The 22,573-nt window shown below is 55.1% G+C and overlaps 1 protein-coding gene across 1 annotated transcript in view; it reads left to right on the top strand.

The window, feature by feature from the left end:
* Positions 1 to 16,144, top strand: part of TTLL11 (tubulin tyrosine ligase like 11) — a 233,343-nt gene extending 217,199 nt beyond the window's left edge. Inside the window, exon 7 of the mRNA XM_045296623.1 lies at positions 13,502 to 16,144. Within this exon, the coding sequence (XP_045152558.1) occupies positions 13,502 to 13,782 (281 nt within the window). The 3' untranslated portion in view covers positions 13,783 to 16,144. The remainder of the gene's footprint in view (positions 1 to 13,501) is intronic.
* The last annotated feature ends 6,429 nt before the right edge of the window (positions 16,145 to 22,573 follow it).

The following is a 22,573-nucleotide window of genomic DNA, read 5'->3' as shown; positions in this document are numbered from 1 at the left end:
CTTTTGGAGAAACTGTACCAGTTTGGTGTTTGCACTCATTGGTATTTAAGAAACTGCACCTGCCTTAAACATTCCAGAAGGGTTTACCACATAGGTAACTCCAGAGATTGTGCCATAGAGTCTTTGGTCAAATCTGAGCCTAGTCATTCAGTCCAGAATGACACAAGAACCCGTGTGTGAGCTGACTGGTTCTCTGCCACTGGTCAGGATGGAGCTGAGCCAGCCTCTCCCTCTCTCATTCCACATCCCTGCTTTGTGTCTCCAGGGTGTGCCCGCTCCCCGGTCATAGACTCATGCAGAGTGCTTAAAACTAGAAGGGGCCTTAGAGGTCATCTATGCCCATGCCTTCCGGTGTGTTACAGATGGGGGAGTCTGAGACCCAAGTTACTAGAAGAACTGCCTGCTGTCCACTGCCTTTTACCCCAGATGCTGCTCTTTCTCCTAGATCTGTCTACACGTACTTGATTGGTCTCCGTGTGTACCAGGAAACCTATATTCTGCCCTGTCCTTGGCCCCTGGGGAGCTCCGCTTCTCACTGGGAGACATGACTCTCATAAGACTTGACCTGAGGTCCAGAGAGAGCAGTGGTTCTCAACTGGGGCAACTAGGCCCTCCGGGGCACACTTGACCATGTCTGGTGATCTTTTTGGTTGTCACCATTCAGGGAGGGGAAATGCTGCAGGCGTCTGGTGGATAAAGGCCCAGGATGCTGTGGAACACCCTACAGTGTGCCGGACATTCCCCACAACAATAAAGTCTCTAGCTCAACATATTGATCTTGCCAAGATTGAGGGGCTGCAGATATTGTGTCCATCCCGGGCCTCAGCAGTTGCCCCCATGGCTGTTGCCATGATTTGCCTTTGGCTTCCCTACAAAACAGTGGTTCCCCGGTCCACCATGGCCACATAATGCAGCCACCAGCCAATTCAAGGCCAGTAGAAGTGTCTGGGGACTGGCACACCCAGATGGCCCCCCGGGGAAAAGGCACCTACTTGCTCTGTTCAGTAAGACCTTACATGACTGCTTTCTTCTTGGTAGCAAGTGGGTGCTTCTGCCCACACTTCCCCACTGATCACGTCTGTGAAGGAGGAGGCGGCCTTATGCAAGAGCAGCCTCATACAACCTCCTGGCATTTCGGCACCCCGGGGCCTGGGAACCCCCTCCCTTCCACAGGATCCTGGTGGGGAAGACCCTGAAGAACCAGCCTGTCTGTCACCTGCAGCGTAACACCTGAGGGACTGGCCTTGCCAGCTGGCTCTCCACACCCCTCAGACACCAGTCGCCACAACCTTGCCTGCACCTCTGCATCTTTGCCCCCCTTGTCCTTCTCGTCAGGACCACCCTTCTCCACCTTGATGACCTGGACTGTGCTCACCTGTGTGCTCCTCCTTGAGGAACTCGCCGGGCCCCTGTCCCCGTCCTCCCTGCCAGGTGGCTGAGGTCACTCTGTGCGCTGACAGCGCTTCACACCTTGTCTAGCAGTTCTTACCTCAGTGGATCCTGAGCATTTGCATGTCTGTTTCCCCTCCTCCCCTCCCCACCCAGCAGATTCCAAGCTTCTTGATGCCAGCGACTGATTCGTGTGTGGGCACCAGGGCCTGGCACTCACCGAGAGATTATTGAAAGAGCGGGAGGAAGGAGGAAGAGGATTAGATGGATGGAACCTCCTGGGCTTCTCATGCCCAGAGTGGCTACTTCAGGGTCTCTAGTGGTCCCCTGTTGCTCACCTGATTATTGGAGGTACAGGCCACGTGCCTGGGCTCTACTTCTTCTGCCAATAGTGCTGTAGGGTCTTGAACAATTCCCTGACCCTCTACTCTCTGGGCAAACTCACTGCCATCCAGTCGATGCCAATAGGACAGGGTAAAACTGCCCCGGTGAGTCCCTGAGATGGTCACTCTCCGGACGCCACTGATAAATGACCAGACTAGAGGTTATCAGATGGTCCTCCAGAGGTGTGACAATCAGGACAGCGTGCCACCACCCATGGACACAGGGTGGCCACAAATGGAGGAGGAAACGGTATCCCTAGCCCAGCGCAGGACTCTTCCTCATTCTCCGTGGCCCCAACTGGCCCCTAGACAGCCCTGCTCCTGGGCATGAGGAATACAGTGAGAGAAACATTCCTTGCACTAATAAAATTACCTCCTCTAAAGAAGGCAATTTGCATGTTAATGTTTTGGGTAATTCTGTGCAGCTCCAATGCCTTCAGGGCTGCAATTTCTCTCTGACAAAGTGACAAAAATAAACTCCCGCATAAAAGAGCATTTCTCTCCTCTTGAATTTGTGCTCTAAAGTGACATTCTTAATGTGAGTCAAATTGAAACCCACTGCTCTGTCTTGTTTCTGACACTGATCTGCCCCCTGCCATCTCTCTGAGTGATAGGCTAGCTCTGAGGGGTCTTTCAGAGGGGTCTCTACCGAGGACAGGGTCCGGGCCTCTTGGCGAGTAGACACCACTCCCCATGCCCAGGGCTGCTGACTCTAGTCAGTGGGATGATTCCAGAAAGCCTCGACCCTTAGCAGAGAGCAAACCTGGCCAGTGGGAGAGAGGATGAGTAAGGGTAGGCTGACTTCCCACAAACGGCCCAGCTTTGGAAAACAAAGCACACCTACAATTCAAGGGTGGGATCCCTCCAGGGCAGTGGGCTGGTTTGCCAGCCTGGGACCCTCCGATGGCCTTCAAACTGTCCCGAGGAAGCTCACACATAAGGTGTCTCGCATGCGCCAGGCCTCATGCTGGACACTTGACACCCAGACCCTATCATTTAACCCTCCCCAGGCCAGACCAGGGAGCTAGAAGCTGAGACACGCTGCTGCCCCCAACCCCATCCTTAGAAATAAAGTGAATTAGCAAGAGGCAGAGCCTGGCTTTGAACTTCGAGTATTCTAGAGCCTGGATTCTTTCTCCCATAGGTGACTGCTGAAGACATGTTCATAAAATCTGCCAGTGGCAAAGCCCAGGGAAGGGCGGAGAGCATGAGTGTGTACCAAGCACCTGCTGTGTGCCACAGTCTATGCCACGCACATTCATTTAGTCAACTAATATCCCCCACAAGTGCCTACCACGTTGGCCTGGCAAGTGATGGGTCTGTGCAGTGGGCAGGGGGCACTGGAACACCCAGGCTCTCACGAGGAGACAGACATTCAGCACAGCCACGCAGAACTGAGACGCGCTGCTATCTGCTGTAGTTGATAGCAGGGCGTGGGACAGGCCAGGGAGGATCTGTTGGGAACGTATGTGGCCAGTGCAAGCCAGCCCAGGAAATGTGGAGAGAGGCAGACAGGAGCCAGATCAGGCCCACACAGAAGGCGGCCATGCCCCAGCGTGGTTAAGGTGCTCCACGGACAAGGCTGGCAGGCTGCTAACCATAAGGAATCGAGAGCCGGAGGAGGCTGCGTGGGGGTCCAGGTGAGCGGAGGCTTGGAGCGCCCACAGCAGGGTGTCAGATTTGGGATGTTGAGGGGAGGCTGTGGGAGAGGAGCTTCCAAAAAAAAAAAAAAAACTGGCTCCAGACTTCCAACGTGAGCAACCAGGTGGGTGGAGATAGTGAAACGGGTGAGCCTTGAAGAAAAGGGAGCCTGGGCCGGGAAGACCAGGAGAGCCATTCTTAACAGAGCCTTTGAGATGCTAATGAGATATCCCAGTGGCCCAAAGGCAGGCTGGCCTGGAGATAATGACTTGGACAGGCATTGATTCATGGAAGGTATTTAGAGCTGGGGAGAGGGAGTGGCAGGATGAGAATGGAGGGGCCTAGGCCAGGGAGCCCAGCGGGGCTCAGAGGGAGAGTGACAGCCCAGAGGAGGCCAAGTCAGCTGTGCCAAGGAACAGAGCCTGCGCCCCGGGGTTAGCAGAGAGGGAGAGAGGTCTTGTGGAGAGAGCGGCCATTACAGAAGTGAGAAGAAAGGGGTGAACACGGTCAGTACCACAGACAGGACACGGAGAAGCTGGAAGTGGGAAGGCCCAGTGGCACCTGCGGTCGGAGTGGAGAAGAGAGGAGGGGGGTAGAGGCCCACCCTGATGAACTGGCGGGTGGGTGTGCACACAGTGCCGCATGCAAGCTTCTCTCCTGGGAAGGCCTGCTCAACTGGGCAGCAGAGAGAGAGAGGGTGTAGTGCCTGGAGGGGGAGGGGAAGACCTGGTGGCATAGTGGGTTACCAGTTGGGCGGCTCACAACAAGGTCAGCAGTTCGAAACCTCCAGATGCTCCACAGGAGGAAAATGAAGCTTTCTACTCACTTACTGAGTGACAGTCTCAGAAGGCCGCAGGGGCAGATCTGCACGGACCTAGGTCTCAACGAGTCAGAATTGACTCAGTGGCAGTGAGTTTGGTTTGACAGGGGAAAGGCGGTGTCAAGGCTGCCCTTACATAAAAGATGCAAGATCCCAGAGTGTGTGTGATAAACACAGGGGTACACTGACTAGCATTAAAGGGACGGACACCAGACCCCTTCCCTGGCCTTCCCTCTCTAGCCCTACCACCCCAAAGCTGACCCAGCGGCTCCAGGCTCTGTTCCTCAACACCCAATGCCCTGAAATAGCTCCTAAGTTTTTGCACGTCCTCCCCACAAAAAGCAGTTCCTCCCCAACTCTGACTGGCAAACTCCTGCCCAACTACCCTCCAAGCAAGACACCCCCACTCCCCTGCTCCAAAACCGTGTGGCAAGAGCTACCAACGTTCGCTTACCTTGCCCAGGACCTTCCACAGGCAAGGTGTCGTCCTGTGCCAATGCCAAGATGTTCGTGGCAGCATTACTTGTAAGAGAAAAAGGATGCATCCTAAATGCTCATGACTAGGGGAAGGGTTTAAACAACAGCAACAACAAAGTACATCTATGCTTTGGAATTCAGCCTCTGGAAAATGGGGCAGATATATAGATGCTGATATAGAGAAATGGCAAGGGAGGGCACATTGTTAACTTTTCAGTAGCGTAGTACAGTATGTATAGTATGATTCTATTTGTCTGAAAAAATTATGTCTACTTGTAGACGTGGAATATTTCTATTCATTGTCATCCTTAAATGCCAAATACTACCAACCGTGTGGATTAGTAGCCCTGTCAGCTGCTTGGTGCACTGAACGTGGGAGACCTGGGCCGACGAGGAAAGTGGGCTTCACCACTGTAGCCACATGCCAGCCACCTGGATTTTTTCCCACATGCACCAGGGGCTCTCTGTAACCCCTCATGCCTCTCAGGGAGGGGCCTATTACTTGCTTCTTCCTTTGCACCCTTACCCTTTCCCCCTCCCCAGTCCATACCCCTCTCACACAGTGGCCTGTCTGACTCCCCCTCTCTCCTTCCCCTTTCCCCACCCTCTGCCTCCACCTGCTTTCTTAGTGCCCCCTCCTCCAGAATTGGGGCGTGCCATCTCTATATCTCCCTGCTAGCTGGTCAGTGAGTGTTGGTAGAATTGACTTGATGGGGCTGCTGCCTTACAAATCCTCCCAGAAAGGATATCATGGAAAGAAGTGTTGGATTGTTCTGTGTCGACGATGTGAGACCAAGGAGGCAGCTTGATACATTTCAGCTAAGATCAGAGAGCACACACAGAGAGGATGGGCCTCCCGGGGAGGTATTGAGCACCCAGTCACTAGAGATAATCAAGTGGGGGACCCAGATGACCATTGTTAGCAGTGTCAGGGAGGGCAGGCAGTCCAGCATGCAGAATCTAATCGGGAAACTACAAGACAAGACGTCAGAGGGACAAGCCTGGAGAACATGCTTTTTCTACAAACTCAGGACGACCTGTGGCTACTGCCCTACCTCTGGTTGTAAACCTGATGCCACCAGGAGGCTGCAAGCTGAGACAGCAGAGCCCAGGGTTCAAATCCCCTCCACCGCTTCTAGTCTGGATGCATGGTTTGACCTCCCGGTGCCCCCAGAAGCCTGATAGTGCCCAACTAACATATCCCAACAGAAAGAGGCAAATGTGTGGCTGTGTCGTGGTGAGTGGCCCAAGGGTGGAAGGGGTTGGGGATGACGCAAACACCTACCACCCAGATTTCTTTGTGAAGACTCCAGGAGAGGCGCCCACCCATCGCTCACTGCAGTGTCCGCTGCATGTGACGTACGCGCTGTGTACCGATGGCTCATTGATTCTTCTTATGTTTAGTGTGTTGTTACTGCTGTCAGGGCCTGGGCTCTGCGGCTTCTGAACTCCTTTCCCGGCCTGAGGTCCGGACACACAGGCGCACCTAAAGTATGGCAGGTCTAGCCAGGGCCCTGGGTGCCTCTTGAGGCCTGGGTGGGCCAACCAGTGAGCACTCTATTCGCCATGACAGTTTCCATCACCAGCTGTGAGAGGCCCTTCACCAACACATGGCCACAGACCTCTGTCTGGACCACTGGGGAGGGATCCGTGCAGAGCCTCTGACGATTACCTTGGCCCCATGAATCCCACGGGGCCCCTGGGAGACCCTGGGGAGAGATGACAGGTGCAGGAAGCAAGGACCAGCGCTGCAGTTCTGCCCTCTCAGACAGGGACTTGGGAATGTGTGTGTCCTCCCCACCCTGGCGGACTCATGGGTGACACTGGATGGGGCTGGAGTGAGACCTCAGGCCATCCGGCACCAGCCAGTGGTGTGACCTTCGATTAAGGAAATGATGGAATAGTTAATTTCCTCACTGATGATGCTTGTTGTTGGCCTGCCTCGGGCTTCTCGGGGTAATGGTTTTTTTGGCCAGCGCTATTTGTGGTTCAACTCTGACACTTACTAATTTCGCCATCCAGCCAAGGACAAAGGTGATAGTGCCTTCCTGTTGCCTTGCTCTTAAATATGTCGGCAAGCGTGTCGGCCAGCGTGCAGGCTCTGCTCCCGAGCTCCTGGGGGCGGGGTGGCGACTCCTCCCTTGAAGGTTGTAGCCTGAGGAGGCGTGGGGGCGGCAGGCCAGCGCAGTGATGGGCGCTCTAGCAGTGTGAGCTTGGGCATCCCTGCAGGTGTGGGGGAGGGGTGGGGATTAAAGGAGCATGTGTGTGGACAGTGCCCCGCGTGAATCCTGGGGGAACCAGGTCTGTGCTGTTGATGGTTTGAGTTAGTACCATGGCTGAGAACGCGCAGAGGCCTCCGTCATGCCCTCATCTTCTGGAATCCTGCGAGAGTCCCCAGCAACACCCCCTCCCCCACCGCCCATTTTACAGAAGGGCAAAGTGAGACCCAGGAAGGGCAGCAACAGGCCTAAAACCACGCAGCATGGAGGGAAGGAGGCCATGGGTGGAGGCAGGTGACCTGAGGTCTGGTACGGTTTCCCTCCTGGTCATTGGAAAGGACACATTTCTTCTGCCAAGAACTGTTGAGAGTCATGAATAATTGTTATATCTGGGGACTGAGGGTGGGACAGGGGCTCTCTGGCAGTCTGGTGGGGAGACGATCATCAGCCCACTGCAATCAAGGGAGAAGACTGGGCCAGCATTGGGATGGCACTCAGGGAGAGTGGGGTGGGTGCAGAGGCCAGTGGGAGAGATGCCCAAAGGCAACTGCACTCCTGTGGTGAAGTTCCACATTCCAGTCTTCTGGGCGATGCATCCCTGGTCCCACATCACAGATGAAGAGACTGGGACTCAGAGAGGTTTTGTGACTTGCTAAAGACTAGACAGACAGCTAATAAGTGGCCTTATTGGGACCGTTTCCACTTCTATGGACACCCAAGGCACTAACTGTTCCGGGCATTTGAATGCTGCCTGATGGGATATGCCGGGCGTGCTTTGAAACCCCAAGCTCAGACTGGAGGGGCCATGGTCACATCTGGTGGGACTCTGCAGTGACAGACAGGGAGCCAAGCTCCAAGGGGCCCTCCAAGTGCTAGAAGACCGGGCTCCATGATATTGACCACCCTGGGGTCCACACAGCCTCCTTGGATGGCTCTTCGGGGGACCATTCCACTGCACAGATCAGAAGCATTAAGCTAATTCTAGTCAAGATCATTCCGTTTATTTCCTACCAGTGATGCTAAGCAGGAAGTGTGTGTACTTGTACATTTAGAATTTCACTAGGAGACAGAAACATCTATTCTAGGTGAATAATAAGAAAGAGATTTAAAGGCTGGAGAAAGGGGAAAAGGAATTGGCAAGTAGCTGTCCTAGTTGAGCACATCAGTACTTTGAAAATAGAATTACCAGCGAGGACACTCAGGTATTTTTGAGACAGGAAAAAGAAATTAAAAAAACCACCCTCACAGTCAGTCTGGAATAATATCCCTGGCTGTCGACAATGATTTGGATTTAATTATATCATCTATGCAAATGCGTGCTGTAAACTGTAAAATAATATACAAATGTCAGATGTTAAGAGAGCGCATGCTGTGGGAATAAGCGCATGGGTCAGAGACTCAGCTAGGCCTGGCTTTAAACGCGCCCTGGCCACTTGCAACGGGGTGACCTTGACAAGCCACTTGGCTTCTCTGGGCTCCTGTTCCCTGACTGTCTGTCACCAGTAATAACGCCCTCTTCTCCACATGCCTGCAAGAACCAGAGGGGGAAGGGAGGGTCTCTGTAAACCGGAAAGTGCTGTGTGCAGAGCATTCTTCTTGTTTCTCTCCTTAAGCCCCAGAATAGAGATGGGATTATTGAAGAGCAGCTACGGCACTTTCATTAAGTCCTGTGTGCGGGGCTTCCTGGGGGGGGAGGGGCGAGGAGAGGACGACGGACAGGCTGGCAGGCGCCCATGGGCCCACCCTTGCCCAGTGGATTGACAGAATGAGGCCGTGGTCTGTCAAGGGCCGAATCCCAATATCCAAGTGGCAGTCTCGGGCACGAGACACACATCTGGCTACAACGGGAATGCTTCAAAGGCTGCTTTCTCCAGTGACATCCATCAGCCCAAATGAAGTCTCCCAAAAATACTCCTCGGCTTATCTTTACTCGTAGAAGGCAGGTGGGGAAAGCCTGTTTGCAGAGGCGGGCTTCCACTGCACCTTCCTGCTGGCACCAGCAGAAATAGAGGAGGCCCGGCCCTCACTCTGCTGCGCCGGGAGCCCATGCTTGTTCTGAATGACGGCAATGAATACTCCAACACGGCCCTCTCCTTAAAGGGTCTCGCTCGAAGCAGCCATAGAGGAAAGACGGGAAGAGAAGGGCCTTTGGGGTCTGCCGGCTCAGTGGCCTTGGCCGGAAGTGTGATGCGAGAGTCATGCTAACACCTGGGCGCTTCTGGCAAAGTCCCAGGTAGGTTTCTGCTGAAAATGTTTGCAAACACTGGCTCTGAGGGGAAGTCCAGTCTCTGGCCTGGTGGTACAGGCCCTCCTTCATGGAGACCCTGTGACTGACTTACCCTCACACCACATCCAATCCGCCATCGGACAATTAATGCATCAGGACTGCCTTCAGACTTGGCCAGGATCTGGTCGCCCCTCACCACTTCCCGACAGCCACCCTGATCTCACCTGAACTAACACAGTAGTCCCTGCTTTTCACAGGTGTCTCCCACCACCTGGTCTCAGCCCAATGGCCAATGCCATCGTGTGGTTTCAGGATGCCCCATTAACTTCCTGTCTCCCCCAGAACAAGGTTTCCAAATCGGTGGCCTGCTCTCCTAGAATGACTCTGATCCCATCAGCCTCCAGACAGATGCCCTTAGCAAAGGACAAGGCCTCCCCAAGGCTGTCAGAGGACCCCACACACATGCACACTCAGGTGGTCAGGGGGTGGCACTGCACAAGAACCAGGGCTGCCGTTTCTCAGGAACTAATTGTGCAGTTGGGACCATTTCACCGCCCTTCAGTCCCATCATGAGTCCTTTGAAAATGACTGATTCTATTTGCTCTCTGGTTGAGTGTCTTAGCCCAAAGTCAAGATTCTCTCCATTGGGGGGTGGCAAGTCCTTTGCCACTGGGCCATCCTCTGCAAATGGGCTCTCCGAGAGGAACGCCGACAGGCGGCACTCTCCGCTGTGGGCAGCAGGGGGAGGAGGGCCAGCTCTCAAAGGGGAGTCGCTGGAGCACACTGAGGGACAGCCCGAGAGCAGCTTGAGGAAATTCTCCTCTGGGGTGATTATCGGGGCCCCAACAGCGGCAGGGGGCTGGTTCCCCTGTTCCGGGCAGCTGGAGACTCTGCATTGCTGACAATTCCCCAGCGACGAAGGGACTCGGGAGGAGTGTGCAACCCTGAATGGAATGGCTGCACGACACACCGCCTGATACAATGATGTCGTTGCAAGCCAAAGAAGTACAAAGTTCCGTGTGTTCTTATGACAACTAATAGCAACACTCCTCCTGGACAGAGGGGAGGGAAGAGGAGGCCGCGAGGCTGCTGGGTAAATTCCCACCATGCGCCTGTTCCCGGTCGCATGCCAGCATATGCTCATTAGTCACCAGGAAGGGGAAGGCCAGGCTCTGCCTGAGAATGTGCCAGGACTGTCTCTCGCCAGGGGGGGCGTTGCCTCTCTGGCCGGAGTCCTGACCCCAGACCAAAACTGGGGCCCTCTGAGTGAACTCCTTCCTCCCGCTCTCCTCCTCTCCCACCCCCTGGAAGCCCCGGAGAGATGAAGGAGCTGAGGGAATGTTGACAGAGGGCAGGCCACCCTGTCCTGGGCCACAAGGATCTCTCAGCAAATTCAAGCTGGCTACCCTCCCTGAAAAGAGCCCTGGTGGTGTCGTGGCCAGGAGCTGGGCTGCGAGCCGAGCCGCATGGTCAGTAGCTCCTTGGGAGAGAGACTGGGCTTTCTACTCCCGCAATCGGCTACAGTCTGACTCGATGGCAGTGAGTTAGAAGGGGCCAGTGTGGGGGTCTGAGACTCCTGGGCTCTCCGGCAGGCCCGGCGGATGCAGTTTAGGGGCGCTGTGGTGTGGAGTTTTAGACCTTCCCTCTTGTCAACCCTCACCACTCCGAAGTTCCCTCCGCCGAGGCCCGATGTAGACAGCCCTCCTCCCAGCTCCTGGCCTCCTGTTTCTGCTTCCAGCCTGCTCTCTTTGAGGCACACTGAGCTCATGTTGAGACCCAGGGTCTACTCCTGCTCCGTCATGTTCTTGTGACTCAGTTGTCACTCCTGCCACTGTAAAATGACAATGACGCTGCTGTCCAAGGACTCTAGACCATGACAGTATGGCAGCGCTGCTAGTTACCAAGATCCAGGGGCTCCAAGCCTCCCCCCACCCCGACACAACTTGAACAGGGAAGGGCCCCTTTATCTGTCTGGAAGACGGACTCTCCCATAAGATTTTACTTGATTTTACAAAACATGAAAAAAAATGAGAAGAATCTATAAAGTTTCTATCGGTATAAAAAAGTAGTGAGAAGTCACCAGACAAAAATGTGATGAGGTTGTTACAGGTATCTGGCTCCACCGCATTGCCCCAACATCTGGGGTGCCCCCTGCTGCCGCCGCCCTGCGCATTGCACCAGCATTAAGGGCTCTTTGGTGGCCAGTGGGCCTTCTCTGCAGTCTAGTCACCCTGGGCTGAGCCCCTCCTCCTGCCCTGCCTCCTATATCGAGAGCGCTGGTGGTGTGGTGTTACACATTAGGTCCCTACCTGAAAGGTCTGTAGTTCAAAACCAGGCTCAGAGGAAGAAAGATGAGGCTTTCTGCTCCCATAAAAAATTACCAACTCAGAAGCCCACAGGGGCTGTTCTACTGAGTCCTATAGGGTTGTTATCAGTAGGCATTGACGTGATGGTAGTGTGTGTGTGTGTGTGTGTGTGTGTGTGTGTGTGTGTTCCCCAGAAGGATTTTGTTGTATAAGGAGGCTTCAAAAGTTGGTGGAAAAAATTCCATTACCTTTGAATTCCATTTTTCCATGAAGTTGTTGAAGCCCCCTTGTATTTTCTTCTGTACCTTGTAGCTCTAATCACAGCCGGCTACCAATTTAAGGTGATGAAGTGAGCGTTTGTTGGGTAGAAAGTGGCAGTGAACGGCTCTCTTCTCCCTGCCTCAGCGTGGTCCGGGACCAGACCGGCAGCATGGGCATCAGCGGGGTGTGAGAAATGCACCCCACCCCAGAATCGGCATTTTAACGAGATGCGGTGATTGGTGTGCACGTGACCTTGAGTCACGTCCTGGAGTTCAGTGCTCCTCCGAGGTGCAAGCCCAGAGCTGTCACAGGCTGGATCAGCCGCCTGAGCCCGAGCGTAAACCACGAGCTGCCTCCTCCATAGAGACAGACTGGCTACACACAGTGTCAGCTGAATTAAACAACGTGACGGATGACTGGGATGGTTTCCATTCTGGTCCAGGCTCCTTATCTTGCCCCGGACCAGGGACATCCCGTGTGTGCACTTGGCACTGGGTCAGACCCCACCGGAAGTAGCACTGTTTAGATCACCAGGTGGAAAGAAGAGGGCTGGGGCTGGGCTAGAGCCGGGGGCTGAGTTCCACACAGAGACAGACATACAGACATGCTCACATTCCCACCACACCATAGGGGAGCCCTGGCCCAGCAGAGGTGGGCAGGAAATGTCTGGGGTTAGAGTGAGGCTGTGTTTTCCACGTCTTTGCTCCAGCAGGCCTCTGTTTGCATTCAGAGCCTGTTAGGCCAAGGCGCTGCCTCTGTCGGGGACAACTAGAGCCAGGGACTTGCAAGCCATCTGGGGTTGGGAAAAACTAAGCAAAAAAACAGCTTCTTTGAGGGACTTGGAAGGAAATTGTAACAAACTTCTTTGCTTAGCTCAAATTCCCAAAGTAAAAAGAACTCTCAACCCCCGGGTCCATGTATAACCCAGTATTTACCAACCCCCAGGCCAGACTTCTGCCTGCAGTGGCAGGCACAGGCAAGTAACACTTCCGGGACAGGGGAAAGCATAGCTCAGCAGCCAGCCTTGGTGTCTCCTTCCACGGGGAACCCAGGGACCCCGATGAGTTTGCATCACATCCCATCTTTACTGGGACACGATGGAGATGCAGAACCTTCCAGGCAGCCCTCCTTGATTAGAAAAAATAACATAACATGGGGGGTCAGAGTCTGAATTTTCAGGCTGCTATTCTCTAGCCCTGTGGCCCTAAGGAAGCAGCTTAACCTGCTCTTGGTGTCCCTTGTTCCCTCGTCCCTAAGGAGGTCCTCACAGGATTGACCTCACAAAAGGTGCTGTGCCAGGCTGGGAGCCTGATTTGAAGGACTTGGCTCAGGAGATTGTGGGAGCTGGGGAACCCCAATCCATAGTGCGACGGGGAGGGGATCTGGGAGCTCGGGCAGGATTTGGCCATGTTACACACCTCGTGGTGGAATTCCTTCCTGCTTCAAAGCCTCCGTGCTCAGCACTTGCATTGGTTCTTGCTCCTAACTCTTCAGCTGGCGGAACCAAGTCCACCCACGTCATAGAGTACTCCGCTTTACCTGAGATCACTGCTTCCAAAGGCAAAGCAACACCTGGACTAGTGTTTGGCCTGGCGACTTAGCCACCACAGCCCAGCAGAAGCTGACCGCTGCCGTTAGCCCTCCTACCATCATCCTTTCCAACTGTGGGGGTGGGGAGGCAGACTCCTGCAGGCAGCCTCTGGGCTGGGGTTGGGGCCTTCCAGGGCAGAGCTGGGGACCTCCTGCTCACCCCCTAATGCCTGTCTGGTCGCCCACAGGGATGTGTCTGCAGGCTTTCGTAGAAGCCTTCTTCTACCTGGCCCAGAGGAAGTTCAAGATGCGGCCGCTCCACGCGCAGGTAGCCTCGCTGATCGACCTGTGTGAATACCACCTGTCTCTGCTGGATGAGAAGCGGCTGATGTACGGTCGGAGCGGCACCACGGGGTACCGGCCCCCGGGCAGCAGCACGCCCCAGGGAGCCACCCCCTTGGAGGGCACCTCTCCACTCGGCCCAAACGATGCCAACAAACTCTCCCAGTCCAAATATCTTCTGTCCTGAGGGCTTCTCTGCCCTTCTCCAAGGAGAGAGCCCGGTCAGGGCCGCTGACGAACCCCTGAGCTGGCAGCGGCGGCGAAATGGCAGGCTGCTGAGAATTCCAGACTGAGGTTCCTGCTGCTCGTTGTCACCGCGTTCTGCGCTCTGCAAGCCTGAGTGACTATCCCCGCCTTCCTCCCGGGGCTCCGCCAGGCTTGCTACTCCTCAGCGGACATAGGACACATCCAGCACGTGGGCAGATGGCATCGTCCCTCCTGGGGTCGCCTGCCCGGGTGAGACAGTTAGGTGTGGGGCACACAGGGGCAGGTCTGGAGGCTCGGGAGCCCACAGGAGGAACCCGGGTGCATTGTGGTGCCTGCCTCCCCTGCAGCCTGGGCAAAACTCGGCAGAACCAACAAGTGGGTGCGCAGTGATCTCCCGTCCCAGCCATGTGCTACTCGGTGTACTTAACAGATTAGCCTCATTTATTTCATTAGTTTGCCTTGTTGCTGCAGTGTTTGGTTTGTTATTAATTAAGAAATAATTAATTAAGAAGTCACTAAGTCAGGCTTTTCGAGTCTCAGCGCTGGCGAGATCCCCAGAGATCAGTTGATGGGGCATTACTGGACTTTGACCCCAAAGTTGGGGTCCTCTGGGCAGCCTCCCTGCCCCTAGGCATGTGGCCAAGGGGCGCCTGTACACCCAGCACTGTGTAAGGCGTGGGGGCATGGTGGTGGTGGAGGGGGGTTGCCAATGAACTCTGGATAACGGTCTAGACCTAAACAGGGTCTCACAGCTGTCAGACGTGCTGTGAGGAAAAGCTCCTCCTTCCCAAGGGCCCCTCTCCCTGTCCTATCTGTGTCCCCCACAGCCCCCTGTCCCCCAGGGGGAGCCTTAGAAGCAGCCCACGGTAGCACATTGCTAGATGGCTGGGTCTGTAGGTGGCAAGACCCCTGCAAAGTCAAGCCTTCTAAACACTGTTGTAGTTTGGGGGTAGCATGGCCCTTTCCCAGAAGGTGCCCTTTAGAGGATTCTTGGGCCTAGACGGAGCTGACCAACACAGCCTGGAAGAGGCACTTAGCGGGGCCCGTTAGAAGGAACTCTAGGCTCCGCCCGCCCTCCGGGAAGTAGTTTTAAACTCCAAGACCCACGGTCATGGAGTTGGTTCCAACTCACAGGGACTCCAATAGAAGGGTGATAATCCCAGCTTCACGTCAGGAAGGTGCAGTCAAGCCGGGACTCCTCTGCCGTCCTTCCTGCGGGAGCCCACCCTCTCCAGGAGCCACGCCTGTCTCCCCCTGCAGTGCAGTCTCTTCCCTCCTCCCCCATCCCTCCCCCAAACACACGCATGCACACACACACTGCAAGCAGCAAGAGGACAGGAGGAGCTTTGGAAAGGTCATCAGCTTGACGCTCCTGTCACCCTGGGCAGCTAGGGGATGCTACTTCCAGAAGGGAACGCCCAGGGAGCTTGGTCACGTGGTGGGAGTCGGGTCATGGTCCATGGCTGCCTGTAGACTCCTGAGCCCTCAGCTCTACATGCCTGGGTCGCTCAAGCTCCGAATGGAAGCCCCTATTCCAGTGGGGAAGCTTGGACTCTGCCCTGTTGGCCTCGGGCGGGGCAATTCATGTCCCCAAGTGGCCCACTGCTAGAAACTGTATGGAGGACACCAGCCTGCTCCTCCTGTCCCCGTCACCATTGCAATGGATTTCACAGCACCCCAGCTCATCTCTCATCGCTGGGAGTAGCAGTAGGAAGTACTTTTAAATAAAGCTCTAACTTCTTGAAGTTGCTTCGCAGAAAGCATTCACATGCCAAAGTGGAGCGTGGAGTGCAGTGTTCAGGTTTAGAACTAATCAAGGACATTGGATTTATAAAAACACCAAAATGCGCTCAGTCACCACACCGTTTGGCGTGACCGACACTTCAGCTCCGAAGCAGAGTGCACACTCCCGCCCCGAGAGCGGTCCACGTCAGCGGGGGCACTCCCTGTCCTAGAAGGTCCCCCTGCTCTGCAGGCTAGGCCTGAGTGAGCCCTGCACCCCGCGCCCCTAGAGGACACAGGGCCTCTGCAGTGGTTAGGGAAACAGGCCAGTGTGGGGCAAAGTCAGCTCCCCCACCCCCACTGTACGGATTCCTTACAGAAAACCCTCTGTGTGCACCCCTTTGGCATATACCCCTTTGGTGGATGGTCTATCATTAGACAGTGTAACTAAAATGACAGAAAAGCAGACATTTCCTCCCCCCTAGAAGAGAACAAAAATAGATAATTCAAATGCTCTTTGGTAAGCCTTGGACTAGAGGCTCACAGCATGCTTCAAACCCACCAGCCACTCCAAGGGAGAAAGATGAGGCTGTCTGCACCCATAAAGATTTACAACCTTATCCCGGCGCACAATGGGTTGGAATCGACTCCGTGGCAGCGGGTTTGGTTGGGGGTCTCCAACTGCCATATAGTCAATGCTGACTCATAGTGACCCCCTGTGGGTTTCTGAACGGGTAACTGTGTATGGGAGGAGAACGCCCCATCTTTCTCTCACGGAGCTGCTGGTGGTTTCGAACTGCTGACCATAAAGAGCACAGCCCAGCACATAACCACGACACCACCAGAGCTCCATGGGAGTAGAAAGCCCTGTCTTTCTCCCGCAGAGCACCAGGGGGCTCAAACTACGGACCTTGTGCGACACAGCCCAGTGCGTAGCCACCACACCCCGAGACTCCTCTGGGTTGGGGTTACAGGAGAACAGAAAGTCCTGGTGGGGCAGTTGGCTAAGTTGGGGCTGCTAACCCCAAAGTCGATGGTTGGAAACCCCCAGCCGCCCCGAGGGAGAGAGCTGTCTGCTTCTGTACAGAATGACAGCCTCAGAAAGTCTGAGGGGTAGTTTCCTCCGCCTTACAGGGTCGCTGTGAGTCGGAATTGAGCCCGGCGCCGCGAGGGGGCCCAGGCCTCACCCGCTCCTGCTCTTGCTCCCTCTGCTGGCGGGGCACCTTCACTGCAGCCACAGTGCTTCCTGCTTTCTGTCTTCCAGTTCACTGTCTGCTGTCTTCTTGGTTCCAGTCCACACCCAGGAACTGGTTAGATCAGCAGAATGGGGCTGTTAGCCCCAACCCATCCTCCCCTGCCGTGTCTGTCTGGCCCCTTCCCGTGTGCCCCTGGACTGCCTCTTTACGATTCTGGAAGACCTTTCTTCTGGTCCCTTGCGCTCAGCAGGTTCTCTGTTGTTATGGGCAGGGCCTCTGTGCCCAGCCTGGACATCAGGAAGCCTGCACGAGGGACTCTGAAAGACCTGCTGGGTCCTGTGTACCCGTTAGCAACTGCTGCCGTCAGAGGCCCTGCCCCCTCTGCAGCGGCAGGGCCTCCTGGACACAGGACCTCTCCACACACACACACACACACCCGCCCCCGCGCCTCCAGCCTCCTCTAGGCCCCTGTGCACACCCCTAGCTCCAGCTCATCCTGTCTCTCTTGGACTTCATCAGTCTCCCTTAAGCCATGCTCCGTCCCTATCCACCTCGAAGGGGCTGGAGAACCACAGCACCGACCACGCGATAGACACGCAGCTTAACCCAAACTCGCCTCTTCCCCGAGAAGCCCCACACTCCTGAGTCCAGGGCTTCTGAAAATTGACCCCCTTCTTTTCTCTCCACCCTAATATTAAGGTGACCAGATTTTAACATTGGTAAAGCAGGACAAAAGCGGGACACCATTGATAAAACTCTTATCCTGGTGAAACAGCCACATAGCAGCCGAAAACCGTATACCCTTGCTTGTCGTGCATTCTTTCCGAAAATCGGGACTTTTTTAAAACGCTGCGGGACACGGGAAAAATTGTTCAAAATTGGGACTGTCCCGCCAAAATCGGGACGTCTGGTCACCTTACCTAAAATCCACACCTTAGGACGCAGCCTCTTTGGTATTTCCTGCAGTACACCCGCCCGTGACCTCTGACCCAGCAGTGCTTTATCCCTGCCCTCATCACCCCCTAAGCCAATGTGTCACCATGCCCTGGCACTGACCAGAATGACCGCCTCCTTTGTCTTCCCAGAGCCCAGCTCACCTGTCCTTGCTGCAGCCCCCCAAACAGAACAAACCTCTGTGAAAACATTGAAACCCCATGGTGTCACGGCACTTGCTCCCATGGTGCGGGGAGAGCTCCCAGGGTCCAGCCCCTCCGGCCTGCTGAGGAGGCAGTGTGAGCGTGCTGGTCCCCCAAGTAGCTGCAGATGCCCATCGGCATCACGACTCGGATCTCTATCCTTGCCAAGGCAACCCACCCAATCGCTTGGTCCCTAGCCCGCCAGTTCTCTCCCAGGACACTTGGCTGTCTTGTAACCCTGAGTGGACGCTGGCTCCCCCATATCCCTCAGTGCCAGCATGGGGGTCTTGGCTTTTGTCCCCCCATTGAGCCTTGGAAACTGACTGCACCCCAATCCAGCCTGTCTCCTCAAGTCTGCATCGGCCTGTCCTCTCTCAGGGTGCTCAGTATCCTGCAACTGTAGGCAGAGGGTGGGAGGGGTGGGGATGGGAACAGACCAGGCTGGAAAGGCACCCAGACGTTGGCAGTGGTGTTGTGCACCCTCCTAGAGCCGACACTCTTCCCTACATGCACCTAACCACATCTGTTCATGCTTCTCAGTTTACAACGTCCTCTCTCCCACCCAACAACCCCGTGAAGGATAAGGATCAGCCTCGCCCTCCTTTCTCTGACAGGGGAACTGGCGCCCAGAGGTTACGTGGCTTGTCCAGGGCTCGCGGTGGGCAGAAGGCACCGCCGGAACTCGCAGGGAGGCCCCTGGCTCCAACGGCCATGCTCTTTCCTCAGCACCACAGCTGCTTTCCGAAGCCCCTGGATGCATCCAGCGAGCCAGGGGGAGGAGGTTTTGTCCCATATTCCAGAGGTGAACAATCTCACAGAAGCGGAGTCATTGTCCAGTGGGTATCTGAGTCCCCAGACTTAACTCGAGACCACCTACATGCTCTCACCCCGCCGAGCACCCCAGAACTCTCCAGACCCCTAGCCACACAGAAGAGGGTGATGGGTCTTCTTAAATCACCCGGTCTTTGGGAACTTGAGATGCAATAAGGGAAAGCAGGAACCTGTTTTGTAGGCTCGTGCACTGAGAGCCATACCATTCTCTGGCCGACTGACTGCTGGCTTCCTGAGACATGCAAAGCAATGCCGGGCAAAGGTGGGTGTCGTCAGGACACGTGAAGCCGAGAGGGCCAACTCTCCCCGCCCCCACCTCCACCCCCTTCATGCCCACAATCACAGCCTGACAAATGGTGCCTGCTGCTCCCTGGACCCTGGGAGCGTGCCTTGCGATTGGCAGACAGGACTCCAAAATATCTTAATTTTCCCCCCTCCATTTCTTGATCAATGCCCTATCCTCCTTGGTCCTCTCATTGAGAATTGGGCTTGAAAATGGACATTTCAACACCATCCCCTGGAGCTCAGCTGTCAGGGAGCTCGCCTTCCCAGTGGCTGAGGGAGCTGCCCCTCTCTCCTCCAGGAGGCAGATGAGCCCCCAAATCCACCTCGCCTTGATTGACATTTTTGCCAGTCTCCTATTTGGTTTGATGAAGGTGGGAGAAATTTCCCCAGATGGCATATGAATTTCTTCCTCATGAAATAAGTCTCAATTTTCTTTCTTCGTCTTTTTTTTTTTTGCCTGTTCCTAAAGACAAAGGAGCTGGCAGAACAGTCAACACGTCCGATTACCTCCAGGTGCGGTCGCCCGAAGCCCTGATTCTGCTACAACGGGACGCACCAAGCAGCAAGCATGACACGCACACGCATGACATGCACACACAAGCATCACACCCCCACCCCACCCCCGAGCTTTGGCATAAAATGACCAAAGCACTGCTCCCCCACCCCGCGCCCCTTATTCTGGCAATTTGCTTCTGAGTCTTGTATAGAGAGCAGGGTAAAATATGCTCTTTGCAGCCTGAGAGTAACAGAACACACGCACCAAGTGGCCCCTGGGAAACATTTCCCCCAACGAAAAGTCAATGTTTGCTAAGAGCTCCACCAGGACCGTTCTCCTGGGCCACAGAGGCACTGTCTGCCCCTGCCCAGGGCTCCCCGGCTTGGATCAGGCCTTGGGGGGGCGGGGGGAATCCCAACGTGGCGCAGGCCACTGGGGGACGGGGCTTTGGAGCCAGACTGGGCTCTGGATCTGCTGTTTCTCAGCTAAGGGCCCCGGTCCTCTGGCCACAAGGTGAAGATGATAATGTATGTATGGAAGGGCCTGACATGGGAGTTGGCACCTGTCTTAATAAAGGTCTGTGGAGAAAAAGAACCGGCTCCGTGCTGAAACCAGGTGGTTGTGGCTGTCGGCTTGTCCGGTGGGAGGTCCCGCGCTGAGGCCGCCTCCCACTGCAGGAGGCTCTGCCGCTGCGCTCGGCCTCTCCAAGCCTTACAACTCTTTGTTACATTTTCATGGCGCATAAAGTCAAGGCTCTGTTACTTGGCCTCAGTTGTCTTGGTAACTTCGTAAAGAACAATAATAAAAGGAAGCTTTGCCTGCGCACTTCTAAACCCGAGCTCTTACAAATGGCTGCCATGTATTGACGATTTCTTCTGCCCGATCACGCCTGACAGCAACTCCACCCGGGTGGACAAGGCTGGCTCATTCGGGGTCAATTGGTGAGGAAAATGGTGCCTTTTCGTTTGTTTTTTGTCCTCCGGTAACAGTTAACACTTGCCTGGGAAAGCTAATTATTGCCTGGAGCCAGCTGGGGGCTTTTGGGGAGGTGGAGGTGGGCAGGGGCAAGGGGCAGGAGTTTGGAAAATCCTCCAACACTTTATCTTCTGGAACCAATCCCTGGCGTTTTGCCACTTGCCAGGGGCTCTGTGGCAGCAATTCCAGCAAGAAGCGAGGGCGGTGACAATCCCTGTGCTTGGCCATCTGAGCAGGATGTGTGTGGGGGTTTCCCGGCCCAGGGTAGCTGGGGGCAAGGGCCTCCTAGGTGAACGGAACTGCTCAGCTGCACCCAAGAGCGCATTGCAGGAGGAAGGACCGGTGCTCCTGGGGACTCCACCTCTGGGAACAATGGCCCTGTCTTCCACCCTCCTAGTGTCACCTCCCTTGGGGAGCCCTGGTGTCACAGTGTCGGGCTGCTAACCTAAAAGTCAGCAGTTCGAATCCCCCAGCCACCCCATGAGAGAAAGACGAGGCAATGTGCCTCCCTACAGAGTGGCCCTCTCAGCGACCCCGGGCAGCACTCCGCCCTGTAGGGAGGGCCCTAGGAGTCAGAATCAATCGGAAGGCAGCGGGTTTGAGTTTGCAGCACCACCATTCACCTTGACCTTTTGGGAACAGCATACTTGTCTACTCTGGATACGTCTTAGGCTGGGGGCCACCAGGTGGGGAATGGAAAACAGCTTGCCCCGCTGAAAACAGCCAACACCCGATGCCAACAGGGAAGCCCCTCACATTGGCACAGGAAGTCATTTCTGCAGCCCCAAGCCCGGCTGCTTCTTTGGGCCCCTGAGGTTTCAGTCCTGTGAGACATTCAGATCCCACAGGGTCCTCCTGCTCCTTTGACGTGCCAGCTCCTGGGTCCTAGACTCTCTGGCCCACAGAGCTGCAGGTTGTGGTGCGGTGAGCCTGCGTGCGTGCATGCGTACATGCATGCGTGCGTGCATGCGCAGCAGTCTGCAACACGAGAGCTCCTTGGACCCCCTGCATCTTCCACAAAGCTTTTCCCACTCTTACACCAGTCCCTCCCAGGAGCCTTAAGCAGCTCTGGCTTCAATGAGCCTTGAATATCCTGACCTTTATGATAAGATTTATCTATTATTTATCTGTGTGCTAACCTTTCAACTTTACAAAGGAAGCAAAGGAGGCCCAGACGAAGGGCCTTGCCCCAAATCTCCAACAAACCAGGGATAGAAGTGGCTCCTCACCCATAAGGGTACGTAGGTTGTGTCCTGTGCGATCTGAAGAACAAGTTGTGTCCATGGCCTTGTCAAATCCCACGGTGGAAAGGAGCTTGGGGCCTCTGGTCCAGGAGTTTTAACTCTCTCCCACTCAGCAGTTAGAGAGATTTTTTAAACATTGGGTTCTGTGTAAGGCAAACGCTTTAACCTGTGACACAGCTGGGAGCCCGGGAGAAGTAACTTATCCAAGGCCATGGCCAAGACGGCATCGGAGTTCACCTTCACCTGGATGGCTGTCACCATGGTGCGGGGGTGCAAGGGAGGAACTGGGCTCCCCACACAGCCAGTGGGCTTGGGAGCCCTCGGAAGCCAACCCTGAGCTATTTTCATTTGCTTCTAAATCATCACACACTTGAGAGCCCGACTGTCATCGACCGAAACACTCTACTTCAATAGCTCCTCACTTGTCCCCTAAATAGATCTACCTTGAGCTATTTCCTGGAGCCAGCCACTGTTGGCATCAATGGTATCAATGTGCTGTCAGCACTGCCAGGGTATAAAACATGCCCCAGACACGGAGAGCTCAGACTCCGGGCATGGCCCAGAGGAGGCAGTCACAGACAGCCACTTCTTTCAAAAGCCTTATGCTGTAGATCAAAGAGTCATGTAACTATTGGTGTATCCATATTTCAGTCAGGATGGGCTAGGCTATGCTGAGCAGATAAATAAATCCCCACGTCTCAGTGACTTAAAGTTGGACTTAACGTTACTAACTCTCGTGCCCCAAATCTGCTGTTGGTCAGGCTGCTGCCCAGGGCAGCTCTCCGGTCCCGCTACTTCCGCCCTCTCCAGACCAGCCTTGGGAAGAGGAGGGGAGAGGACTATGGAGGATAGTGGGGGTGGCTGGCTTCACTTCCGCCCTTAAGTC

The sequence above is a fragment of the Echinops telfairi genome, unplaced genomic scaffold (genome assembly GCF_000313985.2).
Source record: "Echinops telfairi isolate 266 unplaced genomic scaffold, ASM31398v2 ScPeMD7_7410;HRSCAF=8448, whole genome shotgun sequence".
NCBI classification, from domain to species: domain Eukaryota; kingdom Metazoa; phylum Chordata; class Mammalia; order Afrosoricida; family Tenrecidae; genus Echinops; species Echinops telfairi.
The sequence above is the reverse complement of the archived record's forward strand: the minus strand, read 5'-3'. Positions and strand labels throughout refer to the sequence as shown.